Source organism: Jaculus jaculus, chromosome 17, assembly GCF_020740685.1.
Source record: "Jaculus jaculus isolate mJacJac1 chromosome 17, mJacJac1.mat.Y.cur, whole genome shotgun sequence".
Taxonomy (NCBI): domain Eukaryota; kingdom Metazoa; phylum Chordata; class Mammalia; order Rodentia; family Dipodidae; genus Jaculus; species Jaculus jaculus.
Window position 1 is genome coordinate 57,190,192 of NC_059118.1, and position 21,098 is coordinate 57,211,289.

At 44.7% G+C, this 21,098-nt stretch overlaps 1 protein-coding gene across 10 annotated transcripts in view; it reads right to left on the reverse strand.

The window, feature by feature from the left end:
- The window catches only part of Phactr1 (phosphatase and actin regulator 1), a 541,488-nt gene that overhangs the window by 39,105 nt on the left and 481,285 nt on the right, over positions 1-21,098 (reverse strand). For 7 of the 10 annotated variants that reach the window (XM_045136638.1, XM_045136634.1, XM_045136633.1 and 4 more), the window contains 2 exons: positions 16,869-17,119; positions 14,661-14,817 (listed from right to left, as the gene is read on the reverse strand). In XM_045136638.1, the coding sequence (XP_044992573.1) occupies positions 14,661-14,817; positions 16,869-17,119 (408 nt within the window). The remainder of the gene's footprint in view (positions 1-14,660; positions 14,818-16,868; positions 17,120-21,098) is intronic. The other 3 variants (XM_012951018.2, XM_045136636.1, XM_045136630.1) reach the window with 1 other exon arrangement.

Sequence of the window (21,098 nt, forward strand, 5' to 3'; positions counted from 1 at the left end):
AGAATCCTTTCTCATGGGCTTTGATTATTGAAATGTATTTTCTTCCTCCTCTCCTCTCATCCCCTCCCCTCTCCTCCTTTTTCCTCTTTTCTCCTTTCTTCATCTCTCCTTTTCTCTCTTGTCTTCCTCTCTCTTCTCCTACTCCTCCCTCTTTTTCTCTTTCTCTTCCTTCTTCCTGCCCTTTCTATTTCCTGTCATATAGTTCAGGCTGGTCTCAAATTCACTACACAGCTGAGGCTGGCCTTGAGCTCCCCATCCTTTTACCTCCACCTCTTGAGTGCTGAGATTACAGGCTTGTTCCAGCATCCTGACTTGGAAATATTTCTTAAAGATTTAATTCAAAACCTGTACTTTATGTCATTTGTTTTGTTTACTACAGTCAATTTTTATGGTTGCTTCTAAATTGAGAAAAATGAATTGAGAACTGAGATTTGTTATGCATTCTAGCAAACAATAGGCCTTTTTTTGAGGGATAAAAATTGTTTTTGTTTTTTGAAGGTAGGGTCTTGCTCTATCCCAGGCTGACCTGGCATTCACTATGTAGCCTCAGGTTGGCCTAGAACTCACAGCGATCCTCCTACCTCTGCCTCCCAAGTGCTGGGATTAAAGGTGTGCGCCACCACATCTGGCAGGGATATTCATTTTTAACATTGGTTGGAATAAGAGAACTGGGTTTTAAATCCTAGCTGATGGGTTACTAATATGTAACCTTGGCTTATAGCATAACCTCAGCCTCAGTTTCCTTATTTGCAAATTAAGGGTATTACATACAGTGGTGAGTATTCATTTAGGTCCTAAATGCTCCAATTCTAATATTCTTTCAGATTCTGAAGAAGCAATTGTAACGAAATTCACTAGTCATCTTCTACAATGGATAAGCACAACTTCACAGTGACAAGAATTTCTGAGAGCTGATCTGATGGTCGTAACCCTATTTTCAGGGCAAGGCATTATGACACACATCTGTCATCTCAGCACTTAAGAGGTAGAGGCAGGAGGATCATTCCCTTTAGATCAGCCTTGGCTATATGTAGCGAGATCTTCAAAACTCAACACAAAAGAAACCTAACAAATCAAACAAAAAAGAACCAAAACAGTGATTGCACCCCCACACAAACACACAGCAGTAGCAGAAACAACAAGGTGTCTAAGGTCATGCTCCACCCAGCAAAGTTGACGTCCAAGCAGGCTCTGGACCTTCCTTCAGCCTCTTCCAGGAATGACCTGACCCATAGTTCATTCATCGCCTCTTTAGTCACTTCACCATGACTGAGTGATCCTCCACAGACAAAAATACAGCAGAAAGAACACATTCTTGAGACTGTTTGGCTTATAAGCCAAAAGATTGGAGGAAGGAAAAAGGTTAAATTATAAGACAAGTGGTCTGACAACTTGTTGGAGGTGTTCATTTGAATGCCCAAGTTAAGGAGGACATAAACCCTGCACCCAATGTTTAGAGCACACGATGTTTAAATTGTCTATATCCCTGTCCCACTCTCACTCTCTTGGACAACATTTGAAGTTGCAAACAAAATACTGGAAAGAGAAATAGTCTAGATTCACACCGACAAGAATATGCTAAAGAAGAAAGCCACAAAATGCACCATGAACATCTTCCCCAGAGACAACACACAGCTTGTCCTACTGGCTAGTCCTGTACCTCTGAGAAGGTTAATTATCTAGCTACCTTTTAAGTTATACCTAGTAGTTCTGGGGGCATAGTTAAGTAGGGTACAGTGCCTGCCTGGCATGTACAAGACCCAGGGTTTGATATCCTATACCACAAAACAGAATGACAAAAAGAAAGGATACTGGTACAGCTTAATCAACACCTAATACAACCAAGTGTTGAAAATGAGGTTCCATGGTTGTCTTAGTAACTTGTTCCTGGGAGGATTAACCTTCAATTCCTCTTACACAAACTTATTCAGCTCAAGGGCCACTGTTCTTTTTAGGGATTTTCCAGCTGTATGGAAGCTAGTTTTTCCTTTAAATAGAAGCAATGCTTTTTTTAGGTCTCATTTTTCTATAAATGAGATAACTCTGATTTCTATAAATCATTTTACTGAATTGGACCTCAGGAGAGATCATGGGCATTTGCACTGCCTCCTGGCAATCCACACCATCTGCTCCACTCAGGTCATCCATCACGTTGCCAACTGTGAAAAATGTTTTAATCAAGCCTGTTTTAGCTGAGGTGGTTTCTTTTACATGAGTGGAAGAATGATTACATAAAAGAAGACCCAAAGCAATTGCAGGAGCAGTGTGGCAAGGAAAAGGTCCTTTATGCTCATCAAAGCCTCCATGTAGGCTGTTTCCCAGACTCCCTTGCAACTAGATTGGGGTCATGAGACTAGTCCTGTTTAATGAATTGTAAGCAAATATGATGGATGTGCCTCTTCAACCCCTCTGTCCTTGCTACTGAGAAGTTGAAGCTATATGTTCTAGAAAACTGCAATGACTATGCAATGGATAAGGCAAGCCATGCTGCATTAAGCTTAACAACTGTGGGAAGTAGATCTTTACTCCTGTCAGCCACTAGAAGTGAGGATTTGTTTGATAGGGCAGCTCTCATTATTTATTATGACCAAGAAGAATTTAGCATTACTATGGCAATTTTCATTCACAGTGGAAGGGTAGGTTTGGTGGTGCCCATCTGTTATCTCTGTATTTTGGAGGTTGAGGCAGGAGAATTGCTGCAAGTTGACACAAGCTTGGGCTACAGAGTTAGATACAGTCTTGAAAAAAAAAACAAAAACCCAAATACCAAAACTAAACCATACCAAATCAAAACAAATTCACATAGTAACAGGGAAGGAACTAACACCAAGCATCTACTGCGATTGGGACAGGCATTCATGTAAGTACTCTGGATGACCTAGGGTGAAGATATGGTTTAATGCACTGGGAAGGCAGGCTTGATAAGAGTCCAGCTAGGAATCAGAACAGAGAGTTGTAAAGTTCACTACAATTCTAAGGCCTTTGGTCGGCCTTCCTACTGGGCCATTGCTTCTCTTCTGCCTTGGTGTCCATCAGAGTCACACTTATTAAAATCATATTTCTGACCTTTTCTTCAGAGTTTCTACTCTGGGTGTGGGGTGGGGCCTGAGAATGGGTATTTTTAACAAGTTCTCAAGGGGATGATGCTGTCACTGGCCTAAGGATTGTCCTGGGAGGACCAGTGCCCTGGACATTTCTGCTTCCCCATTGCATGGGCACAGGAGACTTGAGAACCAGGCTCTGGTACCAGGGGTTGCAGAACTTCTGCTTACTACAAACAGTATTATTGGCATGATGGAGGACAACCCCTCCTTCCTCTTTGCTGCATGACTGTCATTTTACATTGAGGAATCTGCACATACAAGCTTGAGCCACTGACTCAGAACTCCGTCATCTCACAGGACAACTACAAGCCACAGCGACAAGAGAGGCAAGTTGTGCTTGGCACAAAAACCAAAGGCAACTACCACTTTCCCTCAATAGCTATGCAAGAAAATAGGAAGGCTCTGGATTTATTTCACCACCCACAGTCTCTAAGATCATTAGTTCAGTTTCTTTACCTACAAAGTGAGAGTCCTAATGGCAGCCACCTTGTGGGTTGGGGGTGAGGAAGATTAGAGAAGGTGTTTATTGGAAAGTGTTTTATCCAGAGCTGAGAGATTTAAAGCCATACATAATGTTCAAGAGGAACTAGAACCCTGGAGGTTGTCTCTATTTGTGGTCAGGTTGAACTGACTTTTATGTAGTCATATAGCTTACAAGCCAGAGCCTTCCTTTTGCCTTGCACTAAGATGACGAATAAATGAGAAGTGATTGTTGAAGATTGAGCCAATCTCTATCAGTAAGGAGAAAACCACTTGAGAAAAAAACATAAGGCTGAGAAAGGTCCATCGGTCGTGGAAGCCTCCCCCATGACAACAGCCCTGAGGCATCCTCGGGTCTGGGCAGTCTGCTGTCAGATGTAGCTCTGTCCACCCCAGCCTCTGCACCCAATCTTTGAATTGTAGCTGGACTAACCAGTGGTTAAGAATAAATGCTATGGGCTGGAGGGATGGCTTAGTGGTTAAGGCACTTGCCTGCAAAGGCAAAGGACCCAGGTTCGATTCTTCCAGGACCCATGTAAGCTAGATGCATAGGTGCCACATGCATCTGGAGTTCATTTGCAGTGGCTGGAGGCCTGACATGCCATTCTCTCTCTCTCTCTCTCAAGTAAATAAATAACACTTAAAATATTTTTTAAAAAAGAATAAATGCTGTGAAATACAGAAGATCCCCCAATCCTCGAAGATAGCCATTTTCCTTTGAAAAATGTTTGCAATTTTCATTTATTTATTTATTTATTTTTTCAAGGTAGGGTCTCACTCTAGCCCAGGCTGACCTGGAATTCACTATGTAGTCTCAGGGTGGCCTCCAACTCACGGCGATCTTCCTACCTCTGCCTCTCTAGTGCCTGGCCAGTTTGCAATTTTTAAACTCAGATTAAATCTGTTCCCACTTGGATAAGAGGAAGCCTGTCTGTCCGTCACACTTACTATATCACTGAAAAATGCACAGGCTGCAGGGCAGCTGCATGGCACAGACGCAGAGCTCTGCCAGTGCTTGTCAAGATGTAGCTTTTTCCATGGACATCTGAGTATTGCTTGCAGACTGGGTCTCTTCTCTTGAGACCCAGACACACACACATGCACATGCATGCAGTCAGGAACCCCATCTTTCCAATAGGATGCCACCAGCTCAGTCTTCATTGATGCTTCTCAGTGGGAGGCTGGGATGAGAAGCCAAGGGACTGCCGACGACATCTGTGCACGGCTCAGCCGGTCAATCACGGTGGGACCTGGGATAGGAGTGACCCATGCTTCCAGGCCAGAATCTCTACATGTGTGCTTTAGAAGACTTTTTTTTTTTTCTTTTTTCTTTTGTTTTTCGAGGTAGGGTCTCCCTCTAGTTCAGACTGACCTGGAATTCACTATGTAGTCTCAGGGTGGCCTTGAACTGATGGTGATCTTCCTACCTCTGCCTCCTAAGTGCTGGGATTAAAGATATGCACCACCATGCCCGGCTGGTTTTCCTTTTTTTTTTTTTTTAAGTCTTTTTTTAAAAAATTATTTATTAGAGAGAGAGGAAGAGAGAGAGAGAGGGAGAGAGAGAAAATGGGCATGCCAGGGCCTCTAGCCAGTGCAAATGAACTCCAGATGACCACGGTGACAGTGGTGAAGGGGGAGCAAAAGCACACGAGCAGGCTTCTATGGAAGTGCTGCAGAACTCGTCTCCTCCACTTCTTCCTTTCAAGCGGCACATTTGCAGTGATGTGTATCCAAGGATGCTAAGTCAGGTCAAGGTGAATTGAATGCACAGAACCTTTGATTGGTATTTCTATATTTAGAAAGTGTTTTTTTTTTCAGTAGAAATTATTGAGCTTGAGATGATGCCAGCTCACACTTAACATTTGTCCTTAGACCCCTGGTGGACCTGTTGTTTGCCACTTTGGAGCTAGGTGCTGGGGTGTCAGACTCACGGCATCAATTTTTCCCAACTGTAAACATTACACATGCTACAGTTAGAAGTCAGGATGGGTGTATTTTATTTCCTGGGCTATGAGTATAAAATAATGGGTTTCATTTTTCTCCCTTGAGCATTACATTATGATTTAAAGCAGCATATGGCCCTCAGTACATATTACTTTATGTGCTGCATATTGTGACGACAGTCCAGGCTGCCTAGGAGGACAAAATGCAGATTTAGGAGACTCTTTTCTAGTCTACTATTCAATCTTAAATAGGAGAATTGTCATGCTAGGTTTTGGGGGGAGACTGATGATTTGCTGGCTTCCCCTAGCTTGTTTACTGCCCCCATTTTGCACATACAGAGGCAGCAACTTTCAGTGCCAGGGCTGATTCCCGGTGAAGAGGAAAGCAGAGAGAACTGGACTTGTCCAGACAGGGAACGGCATCTGCTCCACCACATGGTGCTCAGTGCCCGTTTCCATGGCCTCAGCAGAGATTCTAACCATCGACATTGGGAGATGCTTTAATGTGACTTCCCGATACCCAGGACCAGAGTGTTAAACAAGCAGCTCAGCCCTGTCACCCAGCATCTTCTGCCTGCCTGGCAAGTTCTCCAGTCAACTCCTGCAAACGCTCTGAGAACGATCCGAATAAATTCCCAACACGGTGTGTTGAGACCTATATTCTTTTTTTTTTTTTTAAACACTTAATGACCATTTCTATACTCTTTTTAGGAACACAGTATATAGATTTTAAGACCAATCCAAACAAATAAGCATATTCAAATTCATGTGTATTCTATAGATATTAATTCCAGATAGCCACAGATAGACACACATGTATACAATCATTTCCCCCCCACACACTTTTCATGTCTCCTTTCTTCATCAACACAGGCAGTACATTCATAGAAATCAAAAATACTCTGAAAAACATGACAAACCATGCCTTTCAGGTTCAAGACTGAGAGCAGGTGGCTTAGGGATAAGAAGGGTCCTTGGGCTAAATTTAGTTCACTAATGTATTGGTGAGGTATCTCTGCCAGAATTTGGATAAGTGTCTACCAAAGGTCAGGCGTTAAAGGACTGGTCCACTATTGGTAATAAAGGAAGGCAGTGGTACTTTTAGAGGTTGAGCCATATGGGAGATCTTTAGGGCATCGAGCCTGCGCATTCACAGGGGAATGTGGGGCCCTGGGCTCTCTTCCTCTTCCTCTTCCTCTCCTCCCCTTCAGGGCTGCCAAGGGACGAGCGGCTTTGCTGTGATATGTGCTGCCATGATGTGCTGCCTTACCACAGACGCCAAAGGCTCAGGGCCAATCAATCACAGGTTTAAACCTCTAAAACCGTGAGCCAAAACAAACCTTTCCTTTTTGTAATCTGAGCAGCTCAAGAGATTTGCCACAGTTGATGGAAAGCTAACACATTAATGTTTTTTTTTTTTTCAAGCTGGAATTTTTATTTAAAGTTTAGATGATTTAAAAGTTCAGATCTTTTCAAAAGAGATGACAAAGGAGAGCTTTCATTTCTTCAAAACAATGGGAGGTTAAAACTAAATAGAGATGCTTTCTTTAGTATAAGGGGCTTTTCATAGCATTCCAGCTCCTAACACGTCCTGCGAGTGATCTCATAACCATCTATTTGACCTCTGCACAATCTCTCTCTGTCTTCACTTGCACTTGAGCTCATAGTCAATCCTCTTCTAGACCCACTTTTTGTTTTCCCAAGTGCCATGGGCTGAATTCTGGCCTCCATAAATGCATGTATGTTGAAATCCTAATATCCAGTATCTCTAAATGTGGAGGCAGGATCTTTGCAGAGGAAATCAACTTAAAATGAGGTTGTTAGAGTGAGCTCTAATCCAATATAATTGCTGACCTTAGGAAAAGGGAACTGTGGACCCTGAGGTACACACACACACACACACACACACACACACACACACACACACACACAGCTGTGAGGAACTGAAGGCAGAGGTCATAATGTCACAAATACAAGGTAAAGGTATGCCAAAGATTTCCAGAAAACCAGCAAATGCTAGGGGAGAGGCCTTGACAACCTGGCAACATCTTGCTCTCAGACCTTGGTCTCTGGACCTGTATACAGTATGTTTCTGCTGGGTGAGGGACTCAACTAATGGTGCCTTGTTTGAGGACCTTCAGTGGACACATGCACCAAACAGCTTAAATTATGTTAGCATCTTCCTTTGATCACGGGGGAAAACAAATAGGAAAATGGCCTAAAACTGGTTACATGCGATTTAGGAAAAGGACATCACAAGAAGAAAGTCCTTTTCTAAGTGCCAGCAGCCAACCTTCCAAGAGCTTCCACATACAGCTGTGCCCAATACAAGTGCAGGCTATATGCTTAGCTTTGGTGGGTGAGAAAACAATTTTGGTCAAGCAAAACTGCAATGAAGAAGCTTGCAGGTTATCTCTGAGTGGGGGGATATTTAAAAGCAGGAGGTATGTAGGGAGAGGGCATGTCACAGGTGTGTTAGGAAGGTAGGTTGCGAGAATCCTCATTTACTTCTACGCTCAATACACATTATAACCTCCTATCGATACTGTGATACATCTTCTGTTTTATTTCTCTTCCCAAGGTTTTCTCCTTTTTTGAGTAGAAGGTATTGGAAGAGACCCTAGATTTCCTCTTGTTGAAGCTGGAGATATGGCTGTTCCCCACAGTGTAGGCTTTGAAAGACCACAGTCGCCTAGGAGACTTCCCAACAGTGTGACTCCCACAGTATGCTTCATAAGCTTTCCCTTAGTCCCTGACAACCCCGACCCCAGTGGTCCCAAGTGCCATCGTTCCATCACCCAATCAGCGCTCCCTAGGCTGCTAAAAGGAGGACCAGAACATGCTGTCCCTTTGGCTGACCAGGAAGCTAACCTGATGGGGACATCCCAACTGTGAAATTCGACGACAGCAGCAGGAGAGTGTGCCAAACACCAGCAAAGAAAGCTAGTTATAACACCTATAAGTCCGCCCCCCAAAATACACTGCCTCCAGGAGGCTTCAATTCCCAAACTGCCACCAGCTGAGGACCTAGAATTCAGAACACCTAAGTTTATGGGGGACACCTGAATCAAACCACCACAGGTGTTAACATGGCCAAAGGATGTACATTGTTTCTGTTCCTTATGTATACAGACGCAGGACTCCAGGTAGGTATAGCAAACACACAAGGAGTAGCACTTGTGCTTCTGTTTATATCATCCCACCTGATGTTGGTGAGGAGTTGATGTCACCCTCTGCTCATGCCATCATTTTCCCGTGCCATCATGGAGCTTCCCCTTGAGTCTGTAAGCCAAATTAAATCCTTTTCTCCCCCCCACAAGCTGCTCTTGGTTGGGTGATTTCTGCCAGCAATGTGAACCTGACTGCAACAGTCAAGTTGGTACTGAGGAGTGGTGTCATTTGCTGCTAGACATCAGACTGTGTGGCTTTGGCCTTTTGGAACTGATTTTCAAGAGGAACGTGGACGGATTTGACACTTTGGCCTAAGAGACGCCTTGCAGTCTTGTAAGTACAGCTTGATGGACTATTCTGGTCAGAGTTGAAAGACCTGAATGCAGTAAGAACTATGGACTGTGAGGTTTGGCTTGTGAGGGTAAGAAAGAGCTTTGTCTGGACTGGGCTAGAAGCAGTTTGTGTGAGAGGCTTGCTGTTATGTCTGTGTCTTGAAAAATTGTGCAGGATTGCATTGTGTAGAAATAGATTGGTGTGAACAGAGGGATATGACACATAGAAAATGAAATTTTTGGGTTGAAACTTCTTTTCATTCAGCTGCAATTGTTCAAGAGATTACAGTTATTGCGATTGGGCCAGCTGACCTGCATTGGGACAGCAGGAAGAATGCAGTCTTTTGAAGGGGCCTGAATGCTAAAGGAGTGTCCTATTCTTCAAAGTCAGCTTTATTCCCCCTTGGATAAACAAGATGGTAGCCCACCTGGTATCATGTAGCATAACAAATACAGGAAAGAGAGGGTCATTGAATTTGTAACACAGTGTTGTATTTTGGAAATGGCCATGGGCAGTGTGAAGCAGGCTTGTTGGATTACATGTGTGGAGCCCAATGGAGCCATGAGGATGAACTGTGCTTTGCAGTGGAGACCCAATGGAGATGCCAGGACTATGGAATAGCTGATAACGAGAGCTGCTGGCATAGGATGAAGTTTTCCTACACTGTGAGTAGCCTAGCGGCAGGGGTGGAATTGGAACTCCAGAGACATGCCACTGATTAGAATTGACTTGGAGACTCGCCACTGGTTAGAGTTTTTGGAATTGGAGCTACAGAATTTGATGTTTGCCCTGTTTAAGTCTTGTATTGGTTGAATATTTCTTTGCCATGCCCAAGGCCATCTTTTACAGTGTGAATGTTTATTCCAAGCCATTATGGGTTTTTTAGGACGTTTTGGTATTATAGCTCAGTTAAACAACATTGGACTATGGGGATGTTTGAACGTCATTGGGATTGCTAAAGCTGTGGGGACTTTTAAAGTTGGATGACTGCATTGCATTTTATATCATGGACAGTTACCACTTTAGGGGGGCTGGGGCGGAAAGTGGTGATTTGATTCAGGTGTCCCCCATAAACTTAGGTGTTCTGGATTCTAGGATCCTGGCTGATGACAATTTGGGCATTAAAGCCTCATAGATGCAGTATATTTTTTTGGGGGGAGGATGGCGGGGTTATGGGTGTTATAGCCAGTTTTCTCTTGCTAGTGTTTGCCACACTCTCCTGTTGCTGTTGTCTACTTGATGCTGGTGAGGAGGTGATGTCCACCCTCTGCTCATGCCATCATTTCCCCCTGCCATCATGGAACTTCCCCTTGAGTTTGTAAGCCAAAATAAATCCTTTTTTGCCCTACAAGATGCTCTTGGTCAGGTGTTTTCTGCCAGCAATGCAGACCTGACTGAAACACACCTATTAGGCAAGCCACACTTCTCCCATGGTGGCCGACTAAAGTAGTTGTTATTAAAAAAAATCTTGATGAGGGCTGGGGAGATGGTTTAGTGGTTAAGTGCTTGCCTGTGAAGCCTAAGGACCCCAGTTCGAGGCTCGATTTCCCAGGACCCACGTTAGCCAGATGCACAAGGGAGTGCACGTGTCTGGAGTTCGTTTGCAGTGGCTGAAGGCCCTGGCTCGCTCATTCTCTCTCTCTCTCTCTCTCTCTCTCTCTGCCTCTTTCTCTGTCTGTCACTTTCCAATAAATAAATAAAAATTTAAAAAATATATAAAAAATCTTGATGACATTTTAAAAAGGTATTGTGAGTGTCTGGTACACATAGGTGTGCGTGTGTGCATGGAGATGAGACAATGACCTTGGGTGCCATTCCTCAGGAACACTGATTTCTTCTTTTGAGACTGTGTCTCTCACTGGCCTGGAGTTTGTCCAGCAGGCTGGACTAGCTGGCCACTGAGCCGCAGCGATCAACCAGTCTGGCTGTACAGCTCTAGGATTACAAATGTGCACCACCATGCCTGACACTTCTACTTAGATGTTAGGTGTCGAACTCAGGTCCTCCTACTTGTGAGGTAAGCATTTTGCCAGCTGAGCCATCTCACAGCACCCTGATAACTTCTTTACTGAGATTCAGGAGAGCCTGCCTCAAAGCAAGCTGCTGTGTTGCAAAGACGTATTAGTCACAATGGCAAGACTCCCAGCAGAAGGAACATGGGGGAAGAAGGATGTTGGCTCACGGTATCGTGGTGGGGAAGCACGGTGGAGTTCAAGGGTACTGTCGATTGGGACTCTTCATATCTCACTGGACACAGACAGCTCTAGCTGGAACCAGGGCTGGGCTACAACCCCAGAAATCCTCCCCCCCCCCCCGTGACTCACTTCCTCCAGCCAGTCCCCGCCTTTTAAAGTTCCACCACCCCAAACCAGTGCTGCCTTCTGGAGCCCAAGCTTTCAAACACATGAGCCCATGGGGACATTTTATACACAAGCCATAACAGAAGAATAATTCTCCATTTTTAATGCTGAGAGGTTCAGCAGAAATTGATATCATTATACTTGGTGTTTCTGTCCCTACTTTGGGATTGTTCTTCGAATGCTATATGTTGTGTTTTTTTTTATTATGCTATTAAACTGTCAGGCTAAAATTAAGCTTTCTATCCTGCTTACTCCAGAAGGACTGCACACTTTGCTGTCTGCTTTACAAAGAGCTTAGGATTTTATGTTCACCCCCGTTGCTGCTGAGTAGCTTCTGAAAGCAAAACTCTGTCACACGTTTTATATTCCTTGACTCACTTTTTGCGATAACAGAGCACGCGGTGTGTACAAAGCAATCAGATGTCTTCACTGTAGAAAGACGATTATCAGCAAGCTGAGAAGCCAAGCTGCTAATTCCAGAACAGTTTGTCAGTCATCCTCTGGCTCAGACTCCTCCCTCATTTTGTTCTGGCTCTCATTGCGAAGGGAACAGTCCTTAGAGCGCTCTGGGTGTGAATCCATCGCTACACTAACTCCAAGATGACTGTGGCACAGCTCTTTCCTCCCCACCCATTTATGGGAGTCTGCACAGTCCTGTCAATCACTAACCCCCTTGACATCCTCTCACCCAGGCTCAGCTCCTACAGCCTTGTTACTGCCAAAGGCCTTACCACAGACAGGAAACTTTCTAGTTGAAAGAATGTATGTAGACGAGGGGATTCAAAGCAAGGTTTACAAACCGCTCAGCACCTTGAATATCCCCAGTACTGCCCTCTCTGCCTCTGCCTCTCTCCCTCATTGGCAGGGCTTTGCCACCACTCACCATAATGATGGCCAGGAAAAGATGTGAACTCTGGTGAACTTTTAGAAGGTTATATGAATTCATGGTACTGCTTATGTGTTGTGAAGAGAGGAAGGGTTGAGAGAGGATGGATCTCCAGGACAAAGTTACGAATGCATGACTTTTTCTAGTCACAGGTCATGACTGCCAGGGTCATGGGTATGGACGTGTCTTTTGGCTTGATGGGGCTTTCTCTCAGGTGAGGAGCATGCTCTGGGGCACACTGCTGCTCTTTACCCTGTCAGTCAACACCAGGTAGAAGGGCAGCCAAGTGGCCAGACTCATTCATCTTCTTTCTACTTCTCCTGCCTCTTCCTCTCCATCCTTTCCATTATTTTCCAGCCAAGACGCTGCACCATGCACTCAGATATGCTGGCATGTTATTCCATTTACAGAGAACTCTTCTACTTGGCCCCATACATCTCAGGGTCTGCATGTTCTGTGGCAAGGGTGGAGCAATGGAAGGTGTAGGGAAACTACAATAAAAGATGGCCACATTCCTGGGTGGATCTGACCCTAGAGAAGGAAGACTGAGGCCAAGGGTCTGCTTGTCCTTTTCCTAGTCCTCATAAGGATGGCCCCTTGTGCACTCTGTAAACTTGACAAGCAGAGTCAGGAAGCAGTCTAGAGCCATGAACACATCCACCCCACCCACTGTCAGAGGACAGAGATGATTACACATCGCTTGGACGAGTCAGGGACCGTGCCAGGGTGGACAGCATCTCCACTCTCAACATGCTGTGATGGAAGGGATGAGGCTTTGCACAGTAGAAGGAAGAAACCAGTGCACAGGAGTCCAGGGGAGTTCCAGTTCAAATGATGGAAGAATGTTTAACAACCAGGATGTCTAAATGTGCCAGGCTCTCTCGAGAGCCAGTCAACCACACTGTGGCCCTGTCACAGCATCCAGTGAGATAGATCTACCAATATGAACAGGTAGTGATATGGACATACACACAGAAAGACAGTAAGAGCAAGCACATGAAAAAGTATGTGTGTGTATGTCTTACATTATGTCCATTAGTGTTGACCATTTTACACAGCCCTAGGCCATTAGCACACTATCCTGCAAGAGCAATGCAGGGTACTCACGAGGAAGAAGCTGTCCTTCAGTCACAGTAGGAGTCAGGTAGGAGGGAAGACCTCTATTAGCACAGTGTAGGCTAACGCCTATGCCAGCGTCGCCTCTTGGTGCAACTCTCCTTACTTGGGCCACAGGAAGAGAACAGTCACAACTACTTGATGGGGCTGCCGCGAGGAGAAGTGAAGTGACAACAGATCATTGCAAAGCTGGCACTGTTTTAAGAACTTAGATGAACTTGTGGAATTTTCACAACTCATTGTTTTCCAAAGAAGCGGTGCAGCGGAGTCGGCATTAAGCCTAGTCAATGTCTACGTTATTCCACCAAAGTACTCAGCCCGGTTCAGAGGGGAAGTGGGAAGGCTGCAGAGGAAGTGCTCTGGAGCTGGGACAGTGTGAAAGGCAACTAAAGTTCTCTAGGTCTTGTGTTCTCAACTGTAACTTGAACCTCTAAAATGTCTGTCATAGGGTCACTCAAAGATGAAATAATTTAATGCATGTAAAGTGTTTACAAGGATGCCTGGAAAATAACAAGTACTCAAAAACCGTCCCCAATACCATGCAGACAACACTTAGACGTCAAATACACACACAGGTGTTTAAGCTAGTTCAACAAACAACTATGCCTATGTCTTTACTATGCACACATGGGCGGCTACCATTCAAGAAGTGTCCCGGAGCAGCGGTGAGGTGCCGCTCCCAGTGGGCTGACAGGACAGCAGAGAGAGAGCTTCTCTGACTGCCTTGTTTAAAAAAATTTTTTTTAAAGACCATGTCTTTTATTTTTATTTATGAGAGAGAGAGAGAGAAGGAAAGTATGCATGTGTGCATGAAACAGAGAGAGAGAGAGAGAGAGAGAGAGAGAAGAAGGGTACACCAGTGCAAACGAACTCCAGATGCATGAGACACCATGTGCATCTGGCTTACGATGGTACTGGGGAATTGAACCTGGGTACTTAGGCTTCGTAGGCAAATGCCTTAACTGCTAAGCCCTCTAGCCCTGCCTTGTCTGTAACCAAAGAACTGCCACATATATAGGTGCTCCATTCTACTGGGTAATGGGATTTGCCCATCTTTTCATAAATCTGCCTCTCAGTTTCTCCATCAACTTTGAATCCAGTGAAATTTCCAAGTTTTGTCTGAATGAAGGAGAGTCACTTTTTTTTTTTTTTAAGGTAGTATGTTAGAAAGAGACACCAGGGACCGAGCAGTTGACGATGACCACATGCTTCTATTAAAATTCAGAGGGGTCTTGGTGTGGAGGGCACAGGGGTGCTGCTTTCCTACCTGGTGAGCTTGGTGCCGATCTGCTGCCTCAGCTCCAGCCTCTCCTCATCCGTCTGCCTGGGAAGGATGTTCTTTTCTTCCAGTTCCCGCTTGGAGGGTCTGTTGCTCAGTTTGATGGCTAAGGAGTCCTTCCTGCAGACCTTCATGGCCAGGGAGCCTGCAGGAGGGAGAAGCGCGTCAGTTAATATGGACACGCATATCTGCCTGGGCTCCTCTCAGGACCACCTTGGGTAATAGATGAGAAGAGTTAGGGAGAAAGACACAGTGGCTGAAAGCCTGAGCTGTTAAGGCCCCAATTCCTAGCTTTGCTGCCATCACCACGTTGTACCCGCTTAGCACTGGGTGAGGGCATGAGGGGCGCACGGAGGAGCCTGTGGTTGGATCCCTTTGTCCCCAAGTCCCTGGCGTGAGGCAGCATCGCAAGGGAGGGCAGCGGAGCTGCTGTGAGTGAGGAGGTGGGAGCTGACTGAAGCCTTCTTGCTTGAAGGACTGCTTCCTAGAGGAGGGTAGAGGTGAGAAGGGGAGGGGAGACCCCACAGCAGCGGGCTTGGAGGTGACATGGAAGCTAGGACCCCTCCCCCAGCTGGAGACAGAGAGGATAAACTACCCTGGAGCCAGGGGCTTGTGGTGAAATATAATGCAGAAATGAGGACAGGGAAATGAACAATATTTTGGGGTTGCTTTAGTTTACTTTTTCTTAATTTTTTTTTTATTTATTTGAGGGGGGGGGGGTGGAGAATGGATGAACCAGGGCCTCCATCCACTGCAAATGAACACCAGATGCATGTGCCACCTTGTGCATCTGGTTTACATTGGAGTCAAACCTGGGTCCTTTGGCTTTGCAGGCAAGCGCCTTAACCACTAAGCCATCTCTCCAGCCCTACTTTACTTTTTTTAAACATAGAAGTTTCTGAGAAGACAAGGCTGGGTTTTTCTTTTTTAAAATATTTTATTTATTCATTTGAGAGACGTAGAGAGAGAAAGATGGAGAGAGAAAGAGAGAGAGAGAGAGAGAGAGAGAGAGAGAGAGAGAGAGAGAGAGAGAGAATGGGTTCACCAGGGGCCCCTGCCACTTGCAAATAAAATCCAGACAGATGTGCCACCTTACACATTTGCCTTACATGGGTCCTGGGGAAATGAACCTGGGTCCTTAGGCTTTACAGGCAATCACCTTAACAGCTAAGCCATCACTCCAGCCCAAGGCTGGGTCCTCTTAGGGAGCAGTGGGAAATGTCTAGAGCTAATTTTTGGTTGTCAAAACTCAGGTGTCAGTCAGGAGGTTGCTAGTGGCATCTAGTGGGTAGAGAGAGGCCATGGGAGTGGCTGGACATGTTCAATACCCCGAACAGTTCCCATGACAAAGAAAGACCTGGTTCCAAAGGTCAAGAAATGCTGGCCGAACGTTCATCCCCTGGCACCACATGGCATATGGGCTGAGCAGCTACCCCTTTCCCTCATGGGTCACTGAGGTCCTCGCCTGCCCCTTTGTGGCATTCCCCCCACCTCATTTTATGCTTCTATCTCCATTTTCTCCCCTTCTCTGTAAAATGGGGTGGACAGTGTCTATGCCCTAGGGCTTCTGGAGGACGTGAATAGGAGAACACAGTCTTAAGACAGTGCTGGGAATACACTGCGCCGTTAATGAGTGGCTGCTATGATGGTAAATTCACTTATTAAAAGGTTGGTCAAACACCTCTTGGACTGTATTCACATCATTAGTAACTTAGCTTCCATTCATGGCCAGAATGATAGATTATGCACTTGGCTTTTGCCATTTCTCATCTTGTCTCTTAAGACTGTGAGAGGTCTTCCTGACAAATTTAATTTCAGACCTTCTGAAGTGAACGAGGTACACATAAGCATCGATATGCTGCATCCACAGTGGTCAGTATTTGCATCTATTTTTCCACATGCAGAGCAGATGTTTAAGCCACCCCCGCCCCCAACCCTAGCTTTGAAGAGGAGGGCTGCATTCCAAGAAAGTAAGAGAGAGCTATCTACAGAGGCAGGAGGGGGCAGAATGCCGGTGGAGCTTTTACAGCCAGAAAGGAAAGCTATCCAGATAATATTTCTCCTCTCCTATTTCTGCTGAAGAACGTGAGACTTCCAAGAGCTGCCCCATGACTTATGGCCAGTTAAGAGCAGCCCCTTGGACAGCTGGCTCAGCCCCACTCCCCCCGCCCTCTATGGAAAGTTTCACACACATACTGGTGTACAGTGAGCTGTCATCGTCTTCATCCTCCTCCTCTTCCTCCTCTTCCCGCGTGTATAGGCAGGAAGAGTCTTCGTAGTCAGATTCATGAGGCACATTTTCTTTATTGTCATCACATTCAATCACAACAGTTGGCACTTGTCTTATTTCCGGAAGGCCCATGGGTCCTGCTTTTGTGACACCGTCACTTGAGTGCAAACCAGAGCTGTGGTAAGAAGTGGAACAGGGGACTCGCTGCTCGGAGCTGCTTCAAGAGAAGGAAAGAGGAAAGTCTTCTCAGCGACATGTCATTGAAATGCATGGAAGTACTTCAAACTTCAGCTGTCTCCTACTCAGAGGCAGAGTTCCACCACAACGTAAACCCACGTCTCATCTTAAGCTCATCCTTTTAGGGCAGTGTGACTTCCTGTGGTGGCAGTGGCATGGAATGGGACACAAGGCCCTCATTCCCTGTGGATGGTGGTGATGAGCACATGTGTGAACGGACTTACGGCCAATGCACTGCACGCTTTGAACTGGTTAAGGAGACAAGTTTAGGTTATGTGGACTTGTAAAAATAAAGCATTTTTTTAATGAAAGGAATTCCAATACACAGCTATTTCTGATTACCTCCAATCTCTGCAGGATCAAAGGAAGGCTCATTTGTAAACTCCATGTCTCCCAGCTGGGGTCAAAAGGATTAATTTGCTGGTCATACCAGAGATTCAGCACTGAGGGGTAACAAGTGAGGGCCTAGCCATGCCGGGGACTTCTGAAGGGAGGGATCCACTTGCAGGTTCCTTCATGCTTCCTCCATGTCTCCCCACCCTCCAGAGCTATGTGTATAAAACATGGAGATGGCAGAAATGCTCGGAACCTAGACTGTCAGGTTTTAAGCCTTTGTCTTTCTTTCTGACTTTTAGCTTACGATCAAAAACTATGCAGGGTGGGCTGGAGAGATGGCTTAGCGGTTAAGCGCTTGCCTGTGAAGCCTAAGGACCCCGGTTCGAGGCTTGGTTCCCCAGGTCCCACGTTAGCCAGATGCACAAGGGGGCGCACGTGTCTGGAGTTCGTTTGCAGAGGCTGGAAGCCCTGGCGCGCCCATTCTCTCTCTCTCCCTCTGTCTTTCTCTCTGTGTCTGTCGCTCTCAAATAAATAAATAAAAAAATTAAAAAAAATAAAACTATGCAGGGTGGTTGGGAGGGACTGAGAATGGTTTGAAATAGCATGGCTGAAACGGCAGAGGAAGAGAAGAGCTGGGGTGAATGGATGGCTGAGCCCCTGGCATGGATATGAAGACCAGTGTGGCCAGGGAACCTAGAGGGAGTTCTCTCCCAAGGATGGTGTCAGGGCTGAGCAGGCAGCCACTGGTAACCTCAGCCTTGCTTTAAAAATTAAACATTATACTTATTTATTTGACAGAGAAAGAATGGGCGTGCCAGGGCCTCTAGCTGCTATAAGTGGACGCCAGATGTATGCGCCACTTTGTACATCTGGCTTATATATGGGTACTTGGGAATTGAACCTGGGTCCTTAGGCTTCGCAGACAAGCACCTTAACCACTAAACCATCTCTCCAGTTCAGTCTTATATTTTTGTTGTTGTTGTACTGTTGTTCAGTTTTCTGAGATGATGATCTTGAAGCTAACTCAGGTTAAGGACAGTTTTTAACTAAACACGAGCTACAGAACAGGCATGTCCAATGTGAATTGCTGTGAATGCAGCCCATGTTTGTGGACACCCCTGCTAAAAAAATGTTTGCTGTTAGAAAATTAGGAAATGAGGCAGGAGAGATGGCTCAGTAATTGAAGACACTTGCTTGCAAAGCCTGCCATTATGGGTTCAAGTCCCCAGTGCCCATGTAAAGCCATGTGGCTGAAGTCTGTTTGCGGTAGCAAGAGGCCCTGGCATGTCTATGCTCTTGTTCTCTCCTTCTGCTTAAAAATATATAGCTAAAATACATGAAAAAGAAAATTAGGAAATGCACACCAGCAATAGTTCTTTCTTTTTTTTTTAAAGTTTTTAAATTTTATTTATTTATTAGAGACAGAGAGAGGGAGAGAAAGAGAGAGTGAGAATGGGGATACCAGGGCCTCTAGCTATGCAGACGAATTCCAGATGCATGTGTGACCATGTGCATCTGGCTTATGTGGGACCTGGAGAATCAGGTCCTTAGGCTTTGCAGGCACGTGCCTTAACTGCTAAGCCATATCTCCAGCCCAGTAGTTCTCTTTCTGATAGGGTCTATGTGAAGATCCTATTGCAATTTAGAATACTTTTAATGACAGACCTTACATGAAATCTAGCAATAAAATTTGAATATAGAACCAGAAACATGTATTTTTTTCAGCAGTGTTTGGGATTGAACCCAAGGTCTCATGCATATTAGTTAAGTGCCCTACCACTGATCTACACCCCCAGACCACTCAAAATTTCAACTCCTTTGTAGAGTCACTGGAAATACAATTTCTATTCCTACTGAAAGAATTTCTGAATACAGGAAACTCAGTGGATTTTTCCATCAATAAGTATTTGATACTCGTAAACAAATGGATTGAGAGGTAATACCACACATCAGTGTTTTACATTTAAATATTTCATGCACAAGAAATGCCACTAATCCTATATGAAAGCATGTGCTTCCCTGAAGCTCTGTTAGGCTTTAAATTATTGCTGTCTACTTTATTTTTATTTATTTATTTATTTAATTAATTTATTTTTTTAAATTTTTATTAACATTTTCCATGATTATAAAATATATCCCATGGTAATTCCCTCCCTCCCCACCCCCACACTTTCCCATTTGAAATTCCATTCTCCATCATATTACCTCCCCATTACAATTATTGTAATGACATATATACAACATCAACCTATTAAGTATCCTCCTCCCTTCCTTTCTCTATATTTTTATTTTTTAAAAAACTATTTAATTTAATTAATTTATTTGACAGAGAAAGAGGGAGAGAGAGTGAGAGAATGGGCACAGCAGGGCCTCCAGCCACTGCAAATGATGCATGTGCCACCTTGTGCAGGTGGCTTTACATGGGCACATAAGCACTTCTAACCACTATGTCATCTCTCCAGCCTGACATTTATTTATTTATTTAATATTTTATTTATTTATTTGACAGAGAAAGAGAGGGAGAGAGAGAGAGAGAGAGAGAGAGAGAGAGAGAGAGAGAGAGAGAATAACCACTGCAAATGAACTCCAGACACGTGTGCCCCCTTGTGCAACTGGCTAACATGGGTCCTGGGGGATTGAACCTGGGTCCTTTGGCCTGCAGGCAAATGCCTTAACTGCTAAACCATCCCTCCAGTCTTCCATGTCTACTTTAAATTAAATTAACTTTCTTTTTTTCACTGTCTCTAAAGAACTGTTTTTCTCTTTGTATTTTCCACATAACTCTTCAGTGACACAAATAGAAAACCTGGGTCACACAGTTTGAATGCTGATATTCAAGGCAATGAATTAACTAAACTTAAAAAACAGGTGCTGGAGAGATGGCTTAGTGGTTAAGGCACTTGCCTGTGAAGCCTAAGGACCCAGGTTTGATTCTCCATTACCCATGTAAACCATGTAAGCCAGATGCACAAAGTGGCACATGTATCTGGAGGTCATTTGCAGTGGCTGGAGGCCCTAGTGTGTTCATTCTCTTTCTATCTGCCTCTTCTTCTCTTTCAAATAAACAAATAAATAAAATATTTAAAAAAAACCCAATAAAGCTTCAACTGCTGAATGGGACTGAATCTGTATTTACAAAAAATGCAGCAAGTATTAGACCTCAGTGGTTTGAGATGCCCAATTCCCACCTTGTTTCATAGAAATAGGTATGAGGTAGGTGGAGTACATGAAAGATGGTCTCTAGGGTGACAAATAAAATACTGAACTATATGATAGACTAAGCGCTTCTACCTGTCCTGCAAGGCAGTCCTTCCTACCACATAAGGACAGTTGCTGCCTCTCCGCTGAGGCTGGATTTCTTCTTTGGGTGTTATGGGAAGTCAAGATGAAAGAGGCAAAAACGTAATTTAAGGTTCATATTTTGTCTCACCTCTGTCTTTTCCTCTCCTACTTTTATGGTTTAATTAGCAATGGTTTCTAAGAGGCACAGAACTGAGAAAATAACAGCTAGGGCTAGGGATGCGAAATGGGTGGTAGGTATTGCTGGTGGGTGAGAAGAACCTTCTGTGATATAAACAAACAAAGCTGGAAGCTAGAAAGCACAGGAGCGAAGGAAAATAAGC